General features: G+C 24.8%; 2 protein-coding genes and 1 pseudogene across 3 annotated transcripts; all 3 read left to right on the forward strand.

Annotated features, from left to right (window-relative positions):
* Positions 1-1,110: 1,110 nt before the first annotated feature.
* LOC105362039 (solute carrier family 25 member 35-like) lies at positions 1,111-7,034 on the forward strand. Its single transcript, XM_011499364.1, has 5 exons — positions 1,111-1,623; positions 4,374-4,755; positions 5,513-5,731; positions 6,182-6,296; positions 6,844-7,034. The coding sequence occupies exons 1-5, from the start codon at positions 1,589-1,591 to the stop codon at positions 7,032-7,034; spliced, it is 942 nt and encodes a 313-aa protein (XP_011497666.1). The 5' UTR covers positions 1,111-1,588.
* A 3,963-nt stretch (positions 7,035-10,997) lies between these two features.
* LOC105361893 (solute carrier family 25 member 35-like) lies at positions 10,998-16,448 on the forward strand. 2 transcript variants are annotated; one of them, XM_011499189.1, is made up of 6 exons: positions 10,998-11,265; positions 13,423-13,804; positions 14,420-14,638; positions 14,996-15,110; positions 15,220-15,294; positions 16,349-16,448. In XM_011499189.1, exons 1-6 carry the CDS (start codon positions 11,249-11,251, stop codon positions 16,354-16,356), a joined length of 816 nt encoding a protein of 271 aa, XP_011497491.1. In that variant the 5' UTR covers positions 10,998-11,248; the 3' UTR covers positions 16,357-16,448. The 2 variants fall into 2 exon arrangements, with proteins under 2 accessions (XP_011497491.1, XP_011497490.1); XM_011499188.1 differs by lacking the exon at positions 16,349-16,448 and having other exon boundaries at positions 15,220-15,423.
* Positions 16,449-16,539: 91 nt separating this feature from the next.
* On the forward strand, positions 16,540-21,138 carry LOC105361894 (solute carrier family 25 member 35-like; annotated as a pseudogene).
* The last annotated feature ends 160 nt before the right edge of the window (positions 21,139-21,298 follow it).

The raw sequence follows: 21,298 nt of genomic DNA on the forward strand, positions 1-21,298 counted from the left end.
CCGTTCAAGGTACAGCAATTAAAAGAATAGTTCTTTGTTATTTCAGTGTCGGTGTCAAATGCAAATGTTAAGTCGATGTTTACGTCGATTTCAAGGGATATATCATTCATATCTCTAACAAATTTCTTTAACAATTACTATTGTAAATATTAACTCTTTTACGAAAAATAATATTAAAGTTATATAGTAATGTAATCTTGTCATTAATATGATTATTCCTAATTTTTCATTATTAATTCTTGATTTATTTTAATTCGAATTAAAAGATATTAATTTGAGTGTGTAATCACACAGATAGAATTCTTAATGTTTTAAACAGCAATATAATTTTTAAATATTTTTAATAAATGTGATTTTTAATAAATATAATATAAAGTTACTTAATAATATTAAAGCAAATTGAATTTTTATTTTAATAAATAAAGCTATTCGTTTATAAATAACTAAGTATTGCTATATTGAAGTTGGATATATAAGAATGAGTTTTATATGAAGTACAATAAATAAAAGCTAAATATTAACTTTCTAAAATAAAAAGGAGTATATATTAAAATTACAGTATGCTACTAAATGATCCGAAATTATCTAAATATTTTTTAGATGGATTTATACTATAGTTGATGATGCTATATAATTTAAAATTTGTGTAGTATGTATATACAATAATTGTAAACACATGCGATTCGTATTATATTTACAGATTAATTTTTGTTTTATCATATTATTAACGCTCGTAACATTGTAATAATTACAATAATATAAATTTTTTAAAAATACGATTTTAAATTTATGTGACAATTTGATTTTTAATCAAATAAAAAAATATTTTGATTATTTTTTTGTTAATTATATTAAATTTTTTATCTAGACATATGATTTCTATAAGAAGAAAAATTTAAAACAATATAAAGCAATTGTTTTGTAATTATTTATAAATTTTAATACAATTAAAAGATTTACATACATTATTATATATCTTAGTTTTTATCAGAAGAAGAAATAGTACATTAATAATTATATTATGTAGAAAATAACTACTACATTAAACTTACTACATTAAATAAAAAATTTGATGCATTTTTATGTCGAATGAGAATTCAAGTTCATAAAAATGAGCTTTCAAGCTTATTATCTAATTTTGTATACAGTCGTTTTTACTGAAAAATTGCACTGAGCATATAGATACTACTAATGAAGTCACTTTTTCTAATAAATGAAAAATTTATTCGATGATACATAATATAATATAATTAATCGTTCGACTTTAATGCGAGCTTAATGTCAAGCTGCATGCTCAATATATTGGCTGTTCAACAAATGAAATGTGTGATGACGTCATTACGCAGTCGCAATGAAAGTTACCATCTTTAGTGTTGTAATACATACTGGTTGGTTTTATTTAGAATAATGTTCTTATCGGTGTCCGGGTGTTTTACGTAAAATTCGTATACATGAATGAAGGGAATTGCAATCATCAACGCTAATGCACGCGAATATACAGTTGAAACACGCAACCGATACCAAATGCCATTAATCGAAGATCTATCAGAAAAATAATTCGAATTTTCGTTTTTCATCCACTACAAAGATGCCAATGATATTCGACACGAAAGCCGATAGACCGTAAGACTTTGCTTTATCTACCTCGCATTGGTCCTTTAGTTATTGATAAATGTATTCCAGTATAATATGCATAATGTATAATGTTCTTTTACAATATATTAATTTTTTTTAAATGTCAGGTAACACGTACATTATAAATAAAATTTTATAAAAATAAAATAAAAAAATTAATATCCTATTTATGTGAACTAATGTAGAACAAGATCATCTGAGTACGAGTCATTCGAAAATTTAAAAGTAGTTAATTCAAGAATATAAAAGTTCAGTTACGTAAATGCAGTCAGCACTAATGCACCTTTGTAAGCTAAAATTTTATTTGTAGGCTTGGCGATATATAGTAATTTACTGATGAACCATTATAGTAAAATAATCGGCGAATGATTATAAACTTTTTATTATAGATCTAGCAGTTTTATTAATAACATTTTTTATTAAAAATGATCGTAGATATGATATACAAATGAATCATCAATAATTGCAGAAGAAATTAATGAATAGTTTGGCAAAAGTTCAAAATTAGTTCGGAGTAGTCAGCTGATAGATATAGAATAGTAAACAGCCTTAAAATGTAAATGCACATCTGTTTTTTTACTGAAATTTATCATAATTCATATAAAATACAATTCACATTGAAATAAGCAAAGAATGTTAAAGTTATGTTTATTCAAGAAATATTTAATTATATTGTTTATTGTGATATTATCTATAAAAGTTAGGAATTGAATAAAAATTTAATTCTAAAAATGTTGAAAACGGACTATAAATAAATAAATTTATAAAAATTTAAACCTATAAATAACACAAAAATGTTTTTAAATGTATCAAAGCTCAAAATAAATATTACGATCAATAATATATTATAAGCGACATATTTATAGATTTAACCTACAGTATTTCATTCAAATAGTATTCCTAAAATTCGGTTAGATTCCTCGTCGTAAGACTAAGACTCATTTTTCACTCACAACTAGTAATATTAAAAATGATAAAAGGTAGGTAAAACTATTATTAAAACTTGTTATTTATATATTTTACGAATAATTTATACATTTTTTTAATAATAGTCAACTTATTTTTTATAAATTATTTAATATTATTAAATATTATTAAAACTTATTTAATATTATTAAAATTATTTCATATTACAATTTTGATTTGTTATTGCAATTTTTGCATTAATATCAGTAGTTTTAATAATATTTGTTTGTCTTGTTTATTATTTTTTATGGATATATTTAGTTTTAAATTTCCAAGTAATGATTTATTCAATTATTGAGTTTTATAAAACTTAAAAAAAAAAGAAGGTAATAATTCGTTGTTGTTTATGTTTATACTTTAATCTGAATAAATGATTTGAATTTAGTAAATTATGCTTCAATCATTATCCTTCACGCGAATTATAGCTTCAAATGTGCATAAGATTTTGTCCTGTGGGAATTCAGAATATTAAGACGTCGTTTATGTCAATTTTGGAATGGGATCTTTAATAATATAAATTTGTAAATTAATATTTTCAATGGTGCCATTATATTACGAGATATAACATACAAAATTCAGTTTAAGCTTATGGAAATTTTAAATATATTTCATACAAAATGTGTTATTTTTATTAAAATTATTTTGTAGAAATGAGTTGCTTTGTACTACGTTAAATGAAGTTTTTAAAAAAGTTGATCCAAAATTTAAATGTTCTTTTACATTAATTTTTATTATAGAGTAATCCGAGATTGTTTTATGATTTGTTTAAATTTCTATTTATTTATAAGAATAATGTCATTTCAATAAATTAATAATGTCACATATAAAATAATTTTTTATTTTTTGTTTTGTTTTATTGTTGATTCGCAATAGTTAAGTGTTGTTTTATGTCAAATAACATTATTATTGCGTTACTATAGTTATAGAAAATTATGTTCTCGTTTGTTTTAGTAGTAGTGTCAAATAGAAGCTATAACTAAATATAGCTGCAATCTTCTTTTCGGTCACTATATTAAGACATGTATGAAGGCCTTCTAATCGTATGATTAATATTAGTCTCTTATTAAATAAGATAATTATTTTGTTTCACATTTAATTAAATGTCCAAGATAGAAGGAGTAGTTGACTCATTGAAAAACATCTAATACTTGCGCAAATTCTACACGTTCAAGAGATATTTAATATTAAACAAATTTTATAGATACTTTTAATTTAGTTTAATATTATTTTTCAAATATAAATAAGTTATCTTCAAATTATTTTATGAGTACTTTAATTTATTAGAACGTTTAGCTACGTAATTTAAACAACAAAGCATAAACAACTTAGTGTACATTAAATGAATAACATAACAAAAAGATTTATGTATATATATATAATAAAATGGTCATTATGTATTTCCAATTACATTTAACATATTTTATACTCGTAATATTTATACTTAATAATTTTTTAAAAACATTTTTGGTCGAATTATGTCGATACTTAATTTTTTTTTTTTCATCAACAATTAACATCGCAAAACATTAGGACCTACCATATAAATCTCATAAAACATATGGTTTTTTTCAATTAGTATATGAATTGTATGATTAGTGATTCTATAATTAATTGTAAAAATGTTAAGTATCGGTAAGAATTTCAAATATACATGGTTATCAAACTTCATTAAAATGAATGCTTAAATAGTTAAAAGGAAAATACTGTTTTACCTCCCTGTCTCTTTCACTCTGTAAATGAGATCATTTTTTACTCCCACAATGGAATTTCAGACCAGGAGTGGAATTCGTATTCGCGGCAGTGTCGGGAGTAGGAGCTGGTTTCTTCACAAACCCCATCGACGTCGTCAAGATCCGGCTGCAGCTCCAAGGTGAACTGGAGGCTCGCGGTTCTTATCGCAAGGTCTATCACAACACCTTCCACGCGGCATACTTAATCGCCCGGCACGAGGGTCTTTTCGCTTTACAATCGGGGATCGTGCCGGCTTTAGGTTTTCAGGTTTTTCTCAATGGCACACGCCTTGGGTCTTATCACTGCGCCAAACGATATGGTATCATACTCAATGATAAAGGCGAGACAAGCATTGGCAAGACTGCCCTCGTATCCGGTGTAGCTGGAATAAGTGGAGCTATTGCCGGAAGCCCATTTTATTTGGTAAGGGCTTGAGAACCTATGACAAAAATCTGGCTATTGGCATCCTTGCTACCTCTTAATCAAAGCTTTTGTTCTTCCTACGTTTTTTTTACAATAATACAACACATTGCTTTTAACTGTGTTTATTCATTTAATTTTTACGCCCTTTATTACAAAGTAATGGTAATATTATTAATGAGATATTATTAAAATTAACAAAATATTAATAAAATACATATTTCATTTTTTTTATATCTATAGATAAAATTATTTAAAAAAAAAAAATTTTTTAACGAATCTATAGCGAAGCATTTAATCTTTAAAGAACTCGATGAAATAAGTTCACTACATAAATAGATCATGTTAAATAAATCTTGGTTATAAAAATTGATTTATCAGTTTTTATTTTTCTCTAATATACAATAAAGAAAAATTCGTATGGTTTTGTAGCTATGTGAATTTGTAGTTTTATATTTTATTAGATAGTAATATTTATATATGCTTATAACACTATTTGGACTAATAATTAAAATAATATAACGCATTCTTATAGACTGTATAATAATTCATTAAAACAAGCTTGTTCTATTAATTATAGAAAATCGACATCGCATTTATATAATTTTCGAATGTATCCTATACGATGATAATCTTACTTTATTAAATGTCCAAACCTCGTCATTGATTTAAAAAAAAAAAAAAAAAAAAAAAAAAAAAAAAAAAAAAAAAAGTCGAAACTCATAAATGGTAAGTATATTCAGGAATTAATTATTTTTAGGTAAAAACGCAATTGCAATCGCAGTCAGCAAAGAGTATTGCCGTCGGTTTTCAGCATCATCATACGGGAGCCTTAGACGCGTTCAGGTACATTTGGAAGAAGGGCGGCTTTTTTGGTCTGTATCAGGGTTGGTATGCAAATGTTCCGAAAACCTTCATTGGCTCTGCGACACAACTCACAGTCTTCGGTCTTGTTGTTGATTCTCTAAAATCTCTTGAGGTACACGAGCCACGATGAACTTTGCATTAAAGTTAACCAATTGATTAATGTGTATGATGATAGCTAATAAATGTGCCTTGTTTTATCGTTTTAATGTTCTATATAAACCTTTGGCTCATTCATTCATTCATAAGAAATGTATATGACTGTGGTAATTACAAATGTATTAATATGAATTATAATTATTCCTTTGTCATTGTAAACTTGTATTTTTTTATCTTACGTTTGATAAACATTTATCGTAATAATTTATATGTTACACATAGTTTTAAACACGCTATCAACTTCTTTATTAAAGCAAATGCTCATGTATTCTATTAATTATGACAAATACAATTCAGTAATTTGTGTTTCATTTGATTTTGTTATAAATTTTATAATATACAACATTTAAACGTTTAGATATTGATTTGATATTAAAGAAATTTAAACATAAATTAATGTTTATAGCCATTCACTCATAAACCATTACTTTTAACATTTGTGGGATCACTTATCAGTGGATGTTGTTTGGCAGTGGTAATGCAACCGTTTGACGTTATATCCACAAGACTTTATAATCAAGGTAAAGCAAGTTTTATTGTCTACAAATCTTTATAAATTCAAACAACCAATTATTTTATAATAGTCATCTCAGTATCTAAATATTGAATAAAAGTAAATATTTAAAAATTAAAATAAATTTAACTTTACAATCTGTATTTATAGATGGTTGTTTTGGTAACGATTATATCTATATTGAATATGATGAAATATAAATAATACAATTTTTATTACTATAAAATAATGTTATTTTTGATTGCATATAAAATATGCGTTCTTTTTGCATCTACAAAAGGACATAAATAATTCATGTTGTTAAAACATATACCGTTTATAGTATTTATTAATGGTATCGATTGTTTAAAATAAATGTTACTTATTATTCATAATAAATTAATGGCAAAGTCATATTTATGTTAATTCATTTATTCTTGCCTAAATTTTGTATACGTTACCTTAATCTTTAAAATTTCAATTTCAATTAGGATTGTATGAAAGTAAATTCTTTTGGCAACTTATCTAAAGAATTAAATATCAAATAGCTTGACAAGTATTTAAATTTATTTTAGGTACCGATGTGAAAGGAAAAGGTGTATACTATAATGGTTTATTCGACGCATTGTATAAAGTATTTAAAATTGAAGGCTTTTTTGGCCTTTACAAAGGAATTTTTCCTACTTTATTGAGAAGTGCGCCCCATGTAATTCTCTGTCAAATTTTTTATGAAAATCTCGCGCAATTATATGACGAGTATTATTAAAATATTAATTTCATAATTAATGGAAAAATTGTGATTCTTTGCGAAGAAATTCTTATTTAAAAAAATTATATTGAAATTTCATTTGTATATTCAAATTCAATACTCAGATTTCAAATTAACTGTTTATATATATATAAATATATATATATATATATATATATATATATTCACGATATCTTTAAAGTTATCTATATTTTTTTTTTAAATCTTTCAATAAGTAATAAGTACAGAAAATAAATTGAAATTTAACTTAAATATATTTTGATACTGATAGAAATAATAATTATTAAATTATGTCATAAATCATAGAATTGTTAAGATGCCAACAATACAATTAATTTTAACGTTAATATAAGTATTTTTTTGCATAATAATTAAATTTGAAGAACGCTAGTGGTATTTTCTTTACATAATACTTGTTAAATATAGAAATAATTTATTCTCTGCAATGAATATTGTGACTTATATTTTATAATGACCATATTATAATTTACATAAAAATTTTCTAAAAATAATTATATTTGTATGTTCGTTTTGAATTTTTATTTTAAAATGTATTCGTTTCAATTTATATTCTTCTTAGAGAATTTATTGGTTTGTCTGATATTAGAAGTGTAAATATTACAAATACACTGCTTTATCAAAACCTGCTTATTATTATTTTATTTTGAATAGATTTTCAATACTTTAGATATCTATTGTCAATACAAAAATTAATATGCAATTTGTAAATATTGCTATTCTATCGCTTAATACATTAAATACTATATAGGTACATTTAAAAATTTAAGAATTTATATTTCTATAATAGAAAAATTAATATTTTTAATGTGATATATAATATATTAAATTATTATGATATTAGATTATTATAAAGGTATTTCAAATGAGTGATAGATTAGTAAAATAATAAAACAATTAATTATGAATAAAAAGTAATATATTCGTACTTTATTTTCAAATGGTTTAGTTTTTTATGAGATTAGAGAAGTAATTTTATAATTCTTGTTATATGTCTGCTTTTTATTAAAATACTTCAATAAAAAAAAAAAAAATCTTAAAATTTTTTTTATTCATTTATTTACATTATATTTAGATGATCACCGTGCTATGCATAATTTCTTATTATAAAATTTATTTAAAAAATATTTAATATTGATACATTAATTAAAGTTAAGTTTTAAGTAAGTATTCTCTGTATAAATCGATTTACAATTGAATAATTTAATTTAAATATTCTATTTTAACACGACCACTTTTATCTTATTTCATTCATTTATTTATCAACGGACGCTCATAATTATAATATACTTTATACATTAAATATGTATTGATATATTTTGATTTATTGAGATAATGAAAATAAATTTATATTTATAAAAAACTAATTATGATTATTGTATTTCTTGCTTTATCTTTTGTATAATTTTCCTTTTTTTTTTTAGTTTGTATCATATTATTTTTATTAGATAATAATTTTTGTTAATTTTAATTCATGTCGAATATTAGAAATTGTCAATTATGCACTTGTCCGATGATACATAATTATTTATATTATTAATTTAAAATAAAAATTGATATAATAGAGTTATAAAGTATTTATAAAATTGTGAAAGAAAATTAATAAAAGATAAAAAAGCATATATTTTGTAAAAAAAAAAGTTAATAAATCACATTACGCTGACGTAATAATTAAATAAAAACAGCAAAGCTTCGATTTTGGCGCATATTCGATTTTTTCTAAACATCTAAACACAAATTAGATATAATTATGTGTATATAAATATTCGAAATAATACATATGATTCAATAATTCATTAGTTGAAGTTAATGCAATTTTTTAGATTATTTATATATAAATTGTATATTGCATATGCATATGGATACACATACTTATAAAATTGGTTTACTACAATTTTTTTTCAAATTTATATTTACTATTAGTTAATAAAAAATTTGTAGGTAATTAAAAAAAATTGTTCATTAGAAATGCCATAGATTGTTGGAAAAGTTGTATAAAATAAAAACAACATAGTAATTGAATTTATAGTAGGGAAAATCTTACGATTATATATTAAAAATATTTATGAAAAATAAGCAAAGGTTAAAGTAGATTTAATGTTATATATTTTGTGATTCATAAAACTTTTTTGAATTCACAATTCATTAGGTATAACTCTATAATCATCGATTATTGCTAACTAAAGTTTAAATGATGAAAAATTTCTCCCTCTATATTCACTATTATCGATCCTTATCGTGTATTAGCATAAAAATAGGAATGACCAAATGAACATAATCTATAATTTTTTCAATTCTTATATAAATAAAGCTAGAATAAAGCACAAATATGTTGCGCAGATTGGAATGATATTCATTTTACAAAAATCGCGTTTTCATATACTAGGAATGTCTTTGGATAATATTTGTAAATTAAATTTCTATTGACTTAAGGAAAACTAAGCGGTAATTCATCGCTATATAAAAAAAAGTTGTACAATGTAGTATAAAAATTGCAATCAACGTTTATTGCATTATGTAGCAATTTAAATGCTTGTAAAGCAAACATTAATTATCAGATATATATATATATACTTAATGTCTACTTTATCAATATCATACTTTATCTTACTATTTTATTTATATTCTAATCATCATAACAATTTTACAAATAAATGCATAATAAGTGTATTATCAATACTTTCAGTTATTATTAAAGCGTTTAGCATAATAGAAAATAGAATTTTATTATTTTATTGTTTACTATTAAACATTTAGTTTAATTGAACAACAATGATCAATAATTTACTTATCAAATTTATTGTATCTGTATTTATAAATATGTAAGTTTTAACAATGATAGAAAGATTTTATTTATTTAATATTTTAAAGACGAATATTTAAAAACATAATTGTATAATAGAATATAACTGAATTTATCTTAAATCAAATATTCATTTCGAATTGTAAATAATTATCTCTTTTAAAAATTATATATGGATTATTAAATTCGTATTATATAAATTATCGTGTAATTTGGGTTAAAGAATGTGAAAACAAATAATTTTGTTGATATAAGAATAAATTATATTTTTTTTTACTAGACTCATAGATATTCCATTACATATTGATGCTTTGAAATTTATTTTAATATTTAATTTGATGCTCGTGAAATTCAGTAAAGTATGAATTTCTTTATTTTAAGTTTAAAATTATTTTTTAATTTAATTTCGATTTATAACTATAAGTTTTTTTTTTTTTTAAATTAATCTTGTATATGAACTTTTCGTAATTGAATTCTAACAATACATAATTTTATGAAAATATTATTTTAGTATATATATTTTTTGTAATCCATATTGGAAATATTCAGGCAATATTAAATGAATAAGAAAAAAATAAAATATTTTAATAGAACCTTTATTTTCGTAATTCTTAGTTTTAAGTTTAATGTAAATATGACTGTGGCGTATGCATTATCAGTTACACGTTTTGTTTTTAATAATTTTATTATAGAAAATGTAAAATGAAGTTCATTGAATGAAAACAAATTTTAGAACGATAATTTATTAAAAAAAAAAAATTGAATTATATATATAGTGAGTCATAACCGATAAGTGTAATTATAATACTCGATGACGTAGAAATTTCATCACATCTATTCGACAATATTGATAGACTGAAATCATATTTATGATGCAATAATGATAGAATTAAGAAACAAAAATAATTCAAGATATAAACATAAATATCTGGAAATTAACGGATCGATTTTAGTTTTACAGCAAAAATTAAAAATTTTACAATCTAACAACTTAGGTACAATTTTCTAGGAGTACGCACTTCATAAGAAACAGAAGAAAAAAATGATTGTCGCAACAGCGTGTTCGAATGGAGCGGAATGAAAGATGCGCGAATGAGACTTCAAGATGACTGAAAGATGCCGCCAGATGATGCCAGTCGTCATCACATTGTAAACAGTTTGCACGCGGCTTCGTTTTATGCTGGGGTTGGCCACTGGGCTGCTTAGTGTGCGTCAGTGTCGCTGTCGATGATAGACAGCGAAGGCCAAGATACACGAGGATAATGTCTGCAGTCTTACGAAAAGCATCGAAAAGTGTGACACGCGGCAACTTGTCCTCTAACGTTGTAATTCGTGTGCGCCAAACGCAAAGCCTTGCTTAAGAATAAGTGCTCTTAGCCCAAAGCACGTGATGACAAGTGATAAACCGTAAGTAAATCCTCTGATTCCCACGTGTTCATCTATAATTTCTTATTTAAATGTTGAATTCAATGCTTTTCTATTTCTTAATCGTTCAATCTCTTTCGCTACTCCTTTAACGTATAGTAGAGCAATGCCTCATGACGACGAATTACATAATGTGGAGAAAACTTTATGTCATGTGCTCATGCCGGATATTGACCTACTATATGTTCCGGATTCTTTTCAAATTCAAGGCTGCTTCGTGTTTTTTAAGCTCCGCTCACAATAGTATTTCAGCCTCTCTTAGTTTTACTTATTTAAGCTTAATATTTTAACAATAATTATACTAGTTTATTTATCAATTATATTTTTTCTTAAATTACTTCACGTATACTGGCGTATTAGGTATTTCGGTCATTTTTCAGTCGAAGGCAGAGTTGGAGTAAGAAAACTTATTTAAAAGTTTTGTTATTTATGATATATATATATATATATATATATATATATATATATATATATACATGGTATTTATCAAATACAAACATCATATTATTCTTCATTAAATTAATTTCAATATTTAATGTAATCAATACTAATGTAAAAATATATTAAATTACACGCAACTTGATTATTAATGCGAAAATTTCGATTGCAATTCGCTAGTACAGTAGAACTTTAAACGTGAGATATTCCCTATAATAGACAACGGCCTAGATCATTTTATAATTATCAGTATGGTTAATAACATTTCATAATAGATTTTTGAAAAATAATTTTTATTAATTTATTTTACCATTATGTCATAGCGATGCAATGAACATTGGAAGGTAATTGCAATTCAATAATTTTTTTAAATAATATTTTATTACTTTAGAAATAACAGAAAATTTACGAATATTCATAGTAGTTATTACATAATATACAATATATAACTTTATTAAATAATTTTCTTAATAATTAATAACATATATTTGCTATATATTGTATTAGCTTTACATAATATCCTAATTAAAATCTTCTATTACTGCGTTAAATTGTAAATAAATTAAATTCTAATAACAAATAATATAAACGATACAGTAGTCAATTTTAAATAATTCTTAAATATAAAATACATTTAATAAATTTATATATAATATAAATGATGAAATTGTTAGAAATTTATTGATTCGATACTGCGTAAAATAAATAAATCAAAATATCATCACAAATGTTGTTGATAAAATAATTTTTTTTCTTAAAAGTTATTCGAAATTTCATTATAATTTGTTAATTTAATTACAACGTTTAAAAGATAAATTATTGACTAATAATATTTTTATAGTGTCAATAAATTGTTGCTTTTAATGGAATAACAAAAATTAATATGAAAAAATAAATCATTCTAATATAATTGTCCAAATAGACACTGTTTTATGCATTATTTGAAAAACATATTTTATTGCACTCGATAAATTAATATATTTTATCATATTATAAAAATAATTGTATAGTAAATTAAAATATTTTTCTTTTGTTAATATTATTTATTTTAACAAGAAGCTAAATTTTATAATTAATTGTTAATAATTGATAAGTTTTTTATTTAATGTATTTAAAATTTTACTATTGATGGCCCGTTGTATGAAGAGACAATTGAAAAAAATACAATTGAAATGACTTAAATTAATTTTTTATGAAATTAGTTTCAACATGATTCGCATATTTAATAAACTCAAGTTATTAGAGGATTTTTATTGCAGCTTAACACTGTCATGATTATTTCTAATTCTATGATTAAATTTATTTTCAAACAAAGTACCATCATTCTTAACAAATAAATCAATACATTGGTAAAAACCAACAAGACAGTTCACAAACTTTTTTCTCATATGCTTTATGTATCCACATGTAAAGACATTATTAACACGTACATTGATACACGTTTTTAATAAATAATCCAATATTGTTGTTACATATAATTTTGAATTATTTAAAATTTTGGAAAATAACTATAATAATAAAAATTTCAAGATTATTCTAACACAATCTCCGACAGTGTTATATTTTAATTGTTTAAAAAGGTTATATTTTGTTTGAAACGCATTGATAATTATGATCAATTAGCGATGAAGTCATTATTATTATTATTATTATTATTATTTATCATTAAAAGCTTATGCTTTGAAAAACGTTTCCTAGTAGACCAGGCGCTGAATTCGTAATCGGAGCCGCTGCCGCCGTTGGTGCTGGTTTCTTCACAAACCCCATCGACGTCGTTAAGATCCGGCTGCAGCTCCAAGGTGAACTGGAGGCTCGGGGTTCTTATCGCAAGGTCTATCGCAACACCTTCCACGCGGCATACTTAATCGCCCGGCACGAGGGTCTTTTCGCTCTACAATCGGGGATCGTGCCGGCTTTAGGTTTTCAGGTGGTACTCAATGGTACGCGATTGGGTTCTTACAACTTGGCTAAAAGATATCAATTGACTTTAAATGACGATGGAGAAACGAATATCTTGAGAACTGTGTTAGTCTCAGGAGTCGCTGGCAGCATTGGTGCTATTATTGGAAGCCCTTTGTATTTGGTAAATTGAGATTGTTAGACATATATTTCTTTTAAATTATTATTTCATTTTAGTGGTTTAATTCGCACAAAGTTACGCACAAAGTTACGCACAAAGTTACGCACAAAAAAAGACGAAATAAATTAAAATGATAGAATTGATAGGATATAATTCTTCTTATAAAAATGGTAAATTGGTATTTAATGAACGTAATATTAAAATAAAATAACTTGCAATATAATACTTTAGACTTACAAATCATTAATCAGAATTATTATAGAATGCAGCTCCATACGCTTAATTAAATATATTACTAATTTCTTGTCCAAATTTTTTCTATTTAGTATAAATAATTATTTGAATGAAAAGTATTATTTATAGATTTTTAGACAATCTGCATGAATATAATCTAATGTTGCATAAATTAGAAATATTAAATATTAAATATAAATTAAAAATTTATCCGAATGATCCTACTACTTAATAAAAGCATTATTAAAACCAGTGCCCAAGACAGTTTTTATTTCAAATATAATAATAATAATAACAACAATAATAATAACAATAACAATAACAATAATAGTAATAATAATAATAATAATAATAATAATAATAATAAAACAAATTTTGTTTAAGGTGAAGACCCAGCTTCAAGCTCAGTCGGCCCAAACAATAGCAGTGGGACATCAGCATAACCATGGTGGTACGATATCAGCTTTAAAATTATTGTGGCAAAATGGCGGTTTTTTGGGTCTCTATCGCGGTTGGTACGCAAACATCCCTCGAGTCTTCGTTGGTTCGGCAACACAACTTACTTGCTTTGGACTGTTTTCCGATTGGCTCAGACCTATGGAGGCAAGGAATGAAAATTAACTTTGATACTATCCTTTTCTTCGCAGCTTTATATGCAATTTATTTCATTGTTATCCATCTATATTTCGGCAGTACATTTTATTCATTTTCTATTTTATCCATATATAAGAATATCATACTTAGCACATAATATTATGAGCTTATTTGTAAAGACAATGACGCACGGATTTCAAAATGCTTTAAATTTCTTAGCGATTAGTGTTAAATTATAATTTGAGAAAGTAAGTAGTTCACTTGATCAAAATCATTTTGATACATTATATTACACATCGGAAAATTTTCTATATTATAATAATAAATATTTTCAAACGTAAAATTAATTCTATACTTTTCTTTCAGATATATAATGGAAAGCCAATATTATTGACTTTTGTGGCATCTTTACTTGGGGGAAGTTGTGTAGCAATAACTATGCAACCATTCGATGTTTTAGCAACACGTTTATATAATCAAGGTAACTTACATATTATATTTTATACTTATATTATTAAAAAATGTTTTAAGTCTTATGAAATCTATTTTAAATAAGTTTGCATTTATTAAATTAATCTTAATATCTTTAGGGACGGATGTAAAAGGTAATGGTGTTTTATACAATGGACTTTTCGATGCATTATACAAGATATTTAAAACCGAAGGTATTTTTGGACTTTACAAAGGGGTTTTTCCAACATGGTTAAGAATAGCTCCGCATACGATTCTTTGTTTGGTATTTTATGAAAAGATCGCAAGAATCTATAATGATTTAGGAAATTAATGCTTCGCTAGCTTTATAATTGAATACCTTAATTTTAAGATGAATATTTGTTTATCATAATTTATTATGTTTTAGATATAACATTTTTTTACAATTTAATCGAGTTTTACATAAATTAAGCTGGTAATATTTTTTGTATACGTATATTTTGTATTTTCATGACGTCTTTAATAATCAATCAATTTTTTAAATAAATTATTGAATCTAAATTAAATTATTGTGTATAAGGGAGGGATGATTTTTTAAAGCGTCTTATGTTAAAATTTGTAAACCATGCTAATGAATGAAAACTCGAATTACATGATAATCGATACAAAATAATAAATCTTTTAATTCGTAAGAAATTTGAATGTGAAAACATTTGACGTTAGAATTTTCTCTGTGAGAAAGCAAATATTAATTTAATATAAAGTTATTATTATGTATATGCAAGCATGAGCTACAGTGTTAAGATAAACGGCAATAATGAAGAATATAAAAAGTGACAATAGTAATAATTGTAGAATACTTTGATTTAAACATTCCAATCGTTTACAAATACATAGGCCAATAGCACTGTTAAAAGTACGAAGAGATTATTTTTAAAATAAAGTTTTTATCAACATTTTATTAATATATGATATAGTGTTCTTTTATTTATAATATAATGAGGAAAAGAGCTTTTTTCAAACGTCCATTAAACAATATTCAAAATCTTTATTTATTTTCAGTCGGTATTAGTTAATACTTTTGTAAGATGCAAATATAGTACAAGTAAATATTTTAAATCTATTGAAGAATTTTTAAAAGATATTCGCAAAATAAAAGCATTAATCGTTAAATCTTATTTATAAGATTCCTAAACACTTTTATCAATACTTAAAGCTAGAAGGGTTATTAAAGTCTTAAAAGAGTAAATACATTACGTTTATATTTTGCGCGTAAATGTTGTCTAGAACTATAGATGCAGGACTTACGTAACCATAAAACATACCGAACCCTGGCAATCATCAGCTGATTTCTGCACACACTCATGGTTCAACAAGAGGGCTTTCTAATATTCACTGTAATAATTCACTTAATCGACAATAAAGAAAAAAAAAACTATAATGAAAGATGAATCAAAGATCAGCTGCAGAATTTTTTATTGGAATATCGATTGTTATTTTTATAAAAGCAATAATCTAAGTAAAAGGTGAGTACTTATTGTCATACATTAGTTTTCAATTTATTAACACATTAGTTGCTTAAGAGACTGTTTTAAACAATTTTCTTATATTTTCTCGAATTCTAATTCTCATCCTCGTATAGTTTGTTTTCCAATTAGTTACATATATTTCAATTATAATATTAAAAATTTCTGTCTTAATTTACGTCTTCAATTCGTAAAACATATAAATATTCTACGCAGATAAATTCTTTTTTAGTTCAATTAAAAGTGCATTAATAAGTCATTTCCCTATCATTATAAGTTAATATGTGAATTTGTGATTTTGTAAAGAATATTACTATCTGATAATTTATTAATTTTAAAGAGATATGAATTATTTTTTATTTACTATGAGCAAACAAATAATTAAGCTATTAGTTTAACCATAATTTTTTATTCGTGAGAACTATTTTTTAATTTTATTCTCAATATTTAATGATACAATAAAGATTTTGACCACCATCGCTTTATGAATACACATTACTAACGCTCAATCGAAACTTTTTTCAGTAAAATTTATTTTGAATTTATTGATTATCTGTAAATTAACATGTTTTTTTTGCATTGTATGTTTAATTATGTTTTTATTTTTAATATATTATTGTCATGCAATTTTATTTTGTTTTAATGTCCATGTGTCTTAAAATCTATATTCCGACTAATATTAAAACGACTTTGAAATAATTGTTAGCAAAAAAGAAAAATATAATTATATACTATTACTGTTTTATTAACCTATAATAAAAATATAAACCATATGAAATCCCAATGAAATTTACATATTTAGCTATATTACTTTAAATAATGAACGAAGACTATTAGTTATTCGTACAAATGTTGATTTACACGTGCGTAAATAACAATGTTACATTGCGCGTAAAATGATGAAAAAAATAAAGAGATTTTAATTCAAATGTAGTAGTGCAATAGTAAGTAGATGATTTTAGATATGTTAAATATTATTTGAAATAGACAATATTAAAATTTGGCTTGAGAAAACAAAGGCAATGGAGTTTGCTATTGGCGCGATGGCCGCAGTCTGCGCTGGCTTCTTCACCAACCCCATCGACGTCGTCAAGATCCGGCTGCAGCTCCAGGGTGAACTAGAGGCTCGGGGTTCATATCGCAAGATCTATCGTAACACCTTCCACGCGGCATACTTAATCGCCCGGCACGAAGGTCTTTTCGCCCTGCAGTCGGGGATAGTGCCGGCACTGAGCTTCCAGATGCTGCTAAACGGAATTAGGCTCGGCGGTTACAACCTTGCTAAAAGGTATGAATTAATGGTCGACGAGACCGGCTAGGTGAACGTCGTCCGGAGTCTCTTTGTGTCTGGAGCTGCCGGCTGTGTTGGCTCGGCTCTCGCCAGTCCCTTCTACTTGGTAATTTTTCGGCTATTAACAACTGTTTGTCTTGCTCCAGCTGTATTTTCTTAATAACTGATTATTTTGTTTGAGTTTGCCGTGAACAATTAAGGAGTAAGTAATTTGCTTTTTCAAGGAAATTATAGGTTCTCTTGAAATAGGTAAATAGTTTTTATTATTCCATTTTCTTTGTTTTTTATTAATTTCTGTCGACGTATAGTGTTTTCTTTATATCGAGAAAAAAAAAATCATTTTTCTGATATTTCAAAGACCTATGTCTCTTTCTTCTTTTAACGGTGATTAATGAAAAATAATAAAAATTACTATTATTATTTGATGCTTAATATTTCTTAACTAATTTAGGAAATTGCCTATTTCTTTTTCATTATAATAATTGTAAATTAAACGATTTTTTGTTCAGTTTTTCAGCTTTTAATGCATGATTCATAAACAATGATTGAGCTGATTTGGCTATTAAAACAATTGATTTTATTCATAAATTTGATATAAGATTATTAAATTATGTAACTTTTTTTTTTTGAATTTTTAAATATAATATTAGCCACATTTAGTCATTAAAAACAGTTTTATTCGTATGAGGGTAAATAATCATAATATTATTTAATTATATTTACTATAAACAAACATTATGTATACTGAGTGTTTGACAGCATAATCGTATTATTTATAAGTAATGCAAGTAATATTAAAATAAATATAAAATGCTATTATTGTATCGACTAAGTAAATTGGCAAATTTAAGATAATTTTTTTTACAGCTATTTCACTTTGTTTCCATACTTATTCTATATTTATAATTTTATAACTATTGATCGCAGAATCGATTTGTCTAGTTTATTTAGTAAACAATGTTAGTTTCTAAATTTTCACAAATATGCGGTTGACGAGAGGAGTGGTAGTGGATGCGTATTTAAATATGTTTTTTGAATTATTATGAATTTATGTTGATTTACTTAATGAAAATTTACATTTAATAAAGATATCTATTAAAAATCATAAACTTATTAAGTCTTAATATCAGTTTCAAGAGATGCGTACATAGTAATCAACAGACTTATGATTAACATTTATACATCATTCCGTTAGATTGAAAATCTTTTTAAAAATCTATAATTATTATATATATTTTTAGATATACTTTTCTATATATATATATATATATATTTAATAAATGTATAATTTTATTAAATTAACATTCAATTGCGTGTTTCTTTCTTATTCTTTTTCAATAAATTATTGAATAAATATTGTATGTCAAAAGTAATCTTCAATTATGCAATGACTTATTAACCGTTATAAGTGGTCAATTGGTGCTGAATTTTATTTTCATAGCTTTCATTTCTAAATTTGTATTATCACGAGTCTTTACTGTCACTCAAATAATTGCTCTTAATAACTAACAAACATAAGAACGAAAGAAGTAAGAACCGAATATTAAAACATTTAAATTTATGCTTTGAAGCAGCTTTTGAAGAGAGATTTCTTCACACCTTCGTTCGAATCTAAAACACCTCATTCGGCACATTGACTGACTGAAATTCTTCCAGGTGAAAACACAACTGCAGTCGCAAGCTTTAAGGAGCATCGCAGTTGGTACGCAGCATCAGCACACTAGCACTTGGTCCGCCTTTCGCACCTATTGGCAGGAGGGGGGTATTCGTGGGCTCTATAGGGGTTGGCATGTAGGTGTTCCGCTAATAACCGTCGGCTCGTCCGCGCAGCTCACCTCCTACAGTCTTGCCCTGGACTGGCTCAAGCCTTATCAGGTGAGAGAAAGTTTCATCGATTTGCGTTAATACGATAGAACAGATATTGCTTCTATTTTGGGTTAGTCAATTAGATGGGATATGTTGCTAAGTTAAAGAAATTTTTATCATCGTTATTATTAGAGCTATTACATTGTGGATAATTTTTAGTATGATTTAAATTTTTAATCTGAATTTTCTTACGCATAACTTTATAATATATTTCAAATATTGCTTTCACGTTTCCTGTTTTTTTTTTTTAATTCGCATAATAAATAATAATTTAATAACGTTACATTTAGTTTAAAATATTTATGAATTGAAATTTTATGTTTTAACGATCACCTTATAATTCTTCTATATGAATAAATATTTATTTTAATAAATGATAATATATAAATATACTTATTTTGATAAATAAACAATAATGGATTTGTATTAGAAGCATAAAGTGTGAAGCATAATGTTGAAATAATAAACTTCATAGTTATTAAATGTTATTATAGAAAACGACGTTATAGAGAGTATTTTTGTTAAAAGTTGTATATAATCGGATAACAAATATTTTTTGTCCATATACTCTGTATATATCTATATAAAAATTATTAGAGGAACAATAGATTTCAATAATAGATTTTAATAATAGAAAATATTATTGTTATTTTTTAAATAGTCTTGTTTAATAATTATTAAAAACAAATTAATAATTTTATTGAGAAAATTATCCTGCTTTCCTACACTCTAAAGTAGTTTTTATAAGAAAATCAATAATTTATTAAGATGGGATAATTTAGCACATATAATAATAATTTCTTAAATTGCTTTATCACTTGATAGAAAAATTTTATTTCAGATTTTTGAGGATAAACGAATACTGTTGACTTTCGTAGCTTCCTTAATCGGTGGTACTTGCGTAGCTGTTACAATGCAACCCTTCGATGTCGTGGCTACAAGAGTTTACAATCAAAGTCTGTTATATTATTTTTATTTTTTACAATACAGACATTATAATTATTGGATATTAACTGTCGAAAAATATGTATTTCTCTTATAGAAACAGACGCATTAGGAAAAGGTTTGTTATATAATGGATTATTCAATGCATTCTATAAAATTTTCAAAACGGAAGGAATCGCAGGGTTTTATAAAGGAGTCTTTCCAACCTGGTTGAGAATTGCACCTCACACAGTGCTCTGTCTCGTCTTCTATGAAAAGTTTGATCATTATTATGGGGAAAATTTTTAGATAAAATATGAAAACAAAGACTATTTAATTTTTTGCATAAGCTTATATAAAATACAATCACTTTAAAGATAAATATATGTAAAGTAAATCACAACATTTTTAACGCTTACAATTTTAAAAGCGCGCATGTATTGCACATAAATTTTACATAAAATATAAAAACAAACACCATTTAATTTTTTGCATAAGCGTATGTTAAATACAATTACTTATGAGATAAATATATGTAAAATAAATCACAAAATTCTTAACGCTTATATTTTTAAAAGCGCGTATGTATTGCACAAAAGTAGTACGAAACTTCTCATTTCACGACACGCA

This window comes from Ceratosolen solmsi, unplaced genomic scaffold, assembly GCF_000503995.2.
Source record: "Ceratosolen solmsi marchali unplaced genomic scaffold, CerSol_1.0 scaffold2, whole genome shotgun sequence".
NCBI lineage: Eukaryota > Metazoa > Arthropoda > Insecta > Hymenoptera > Agaonidae > Ceratosolen > Ceratosolen solmsi.

Bases quoted from the DNA above. Each gene is read 5' to 3' on its own strand.
- LOC105362039 (XM_011499364.1), top strand. From the start codon at position 1,589: ATGCCAATGATATTCGACACGAAAGCCGATAGACC. The intron at 1,624-4,373 runs GTAAGACTTTGC...ATGGAATTTCAG, and splicing joins GACACGAAAGCCGATAGACC to ACCAGGAGTGGAATTCGTAT. The intron at 5,732-6,181 runs GTACACGAGCCA...TAATGTTTATAG, and splicing joins ATTCTCTAAAATCTCTTGAG to CCATTCACTCATAAACCATT.
- LOC105361893 (XM_011499188.1), top strand. The intron at 14,639-14,995 runs GCAAGGAATGAA...CTTTTCTTTCAG, and splicing joins ATTGGCTCAGACCTATGGAG to ATATATAATGGAAAGCCAAT. The intron at 15,111-15,219 runs GTAACTTACATA...TAATATCTTTAG, and splicing joins AACACGTTTATATAATCAAG to GGACGGATGTAAAAGGTAAT.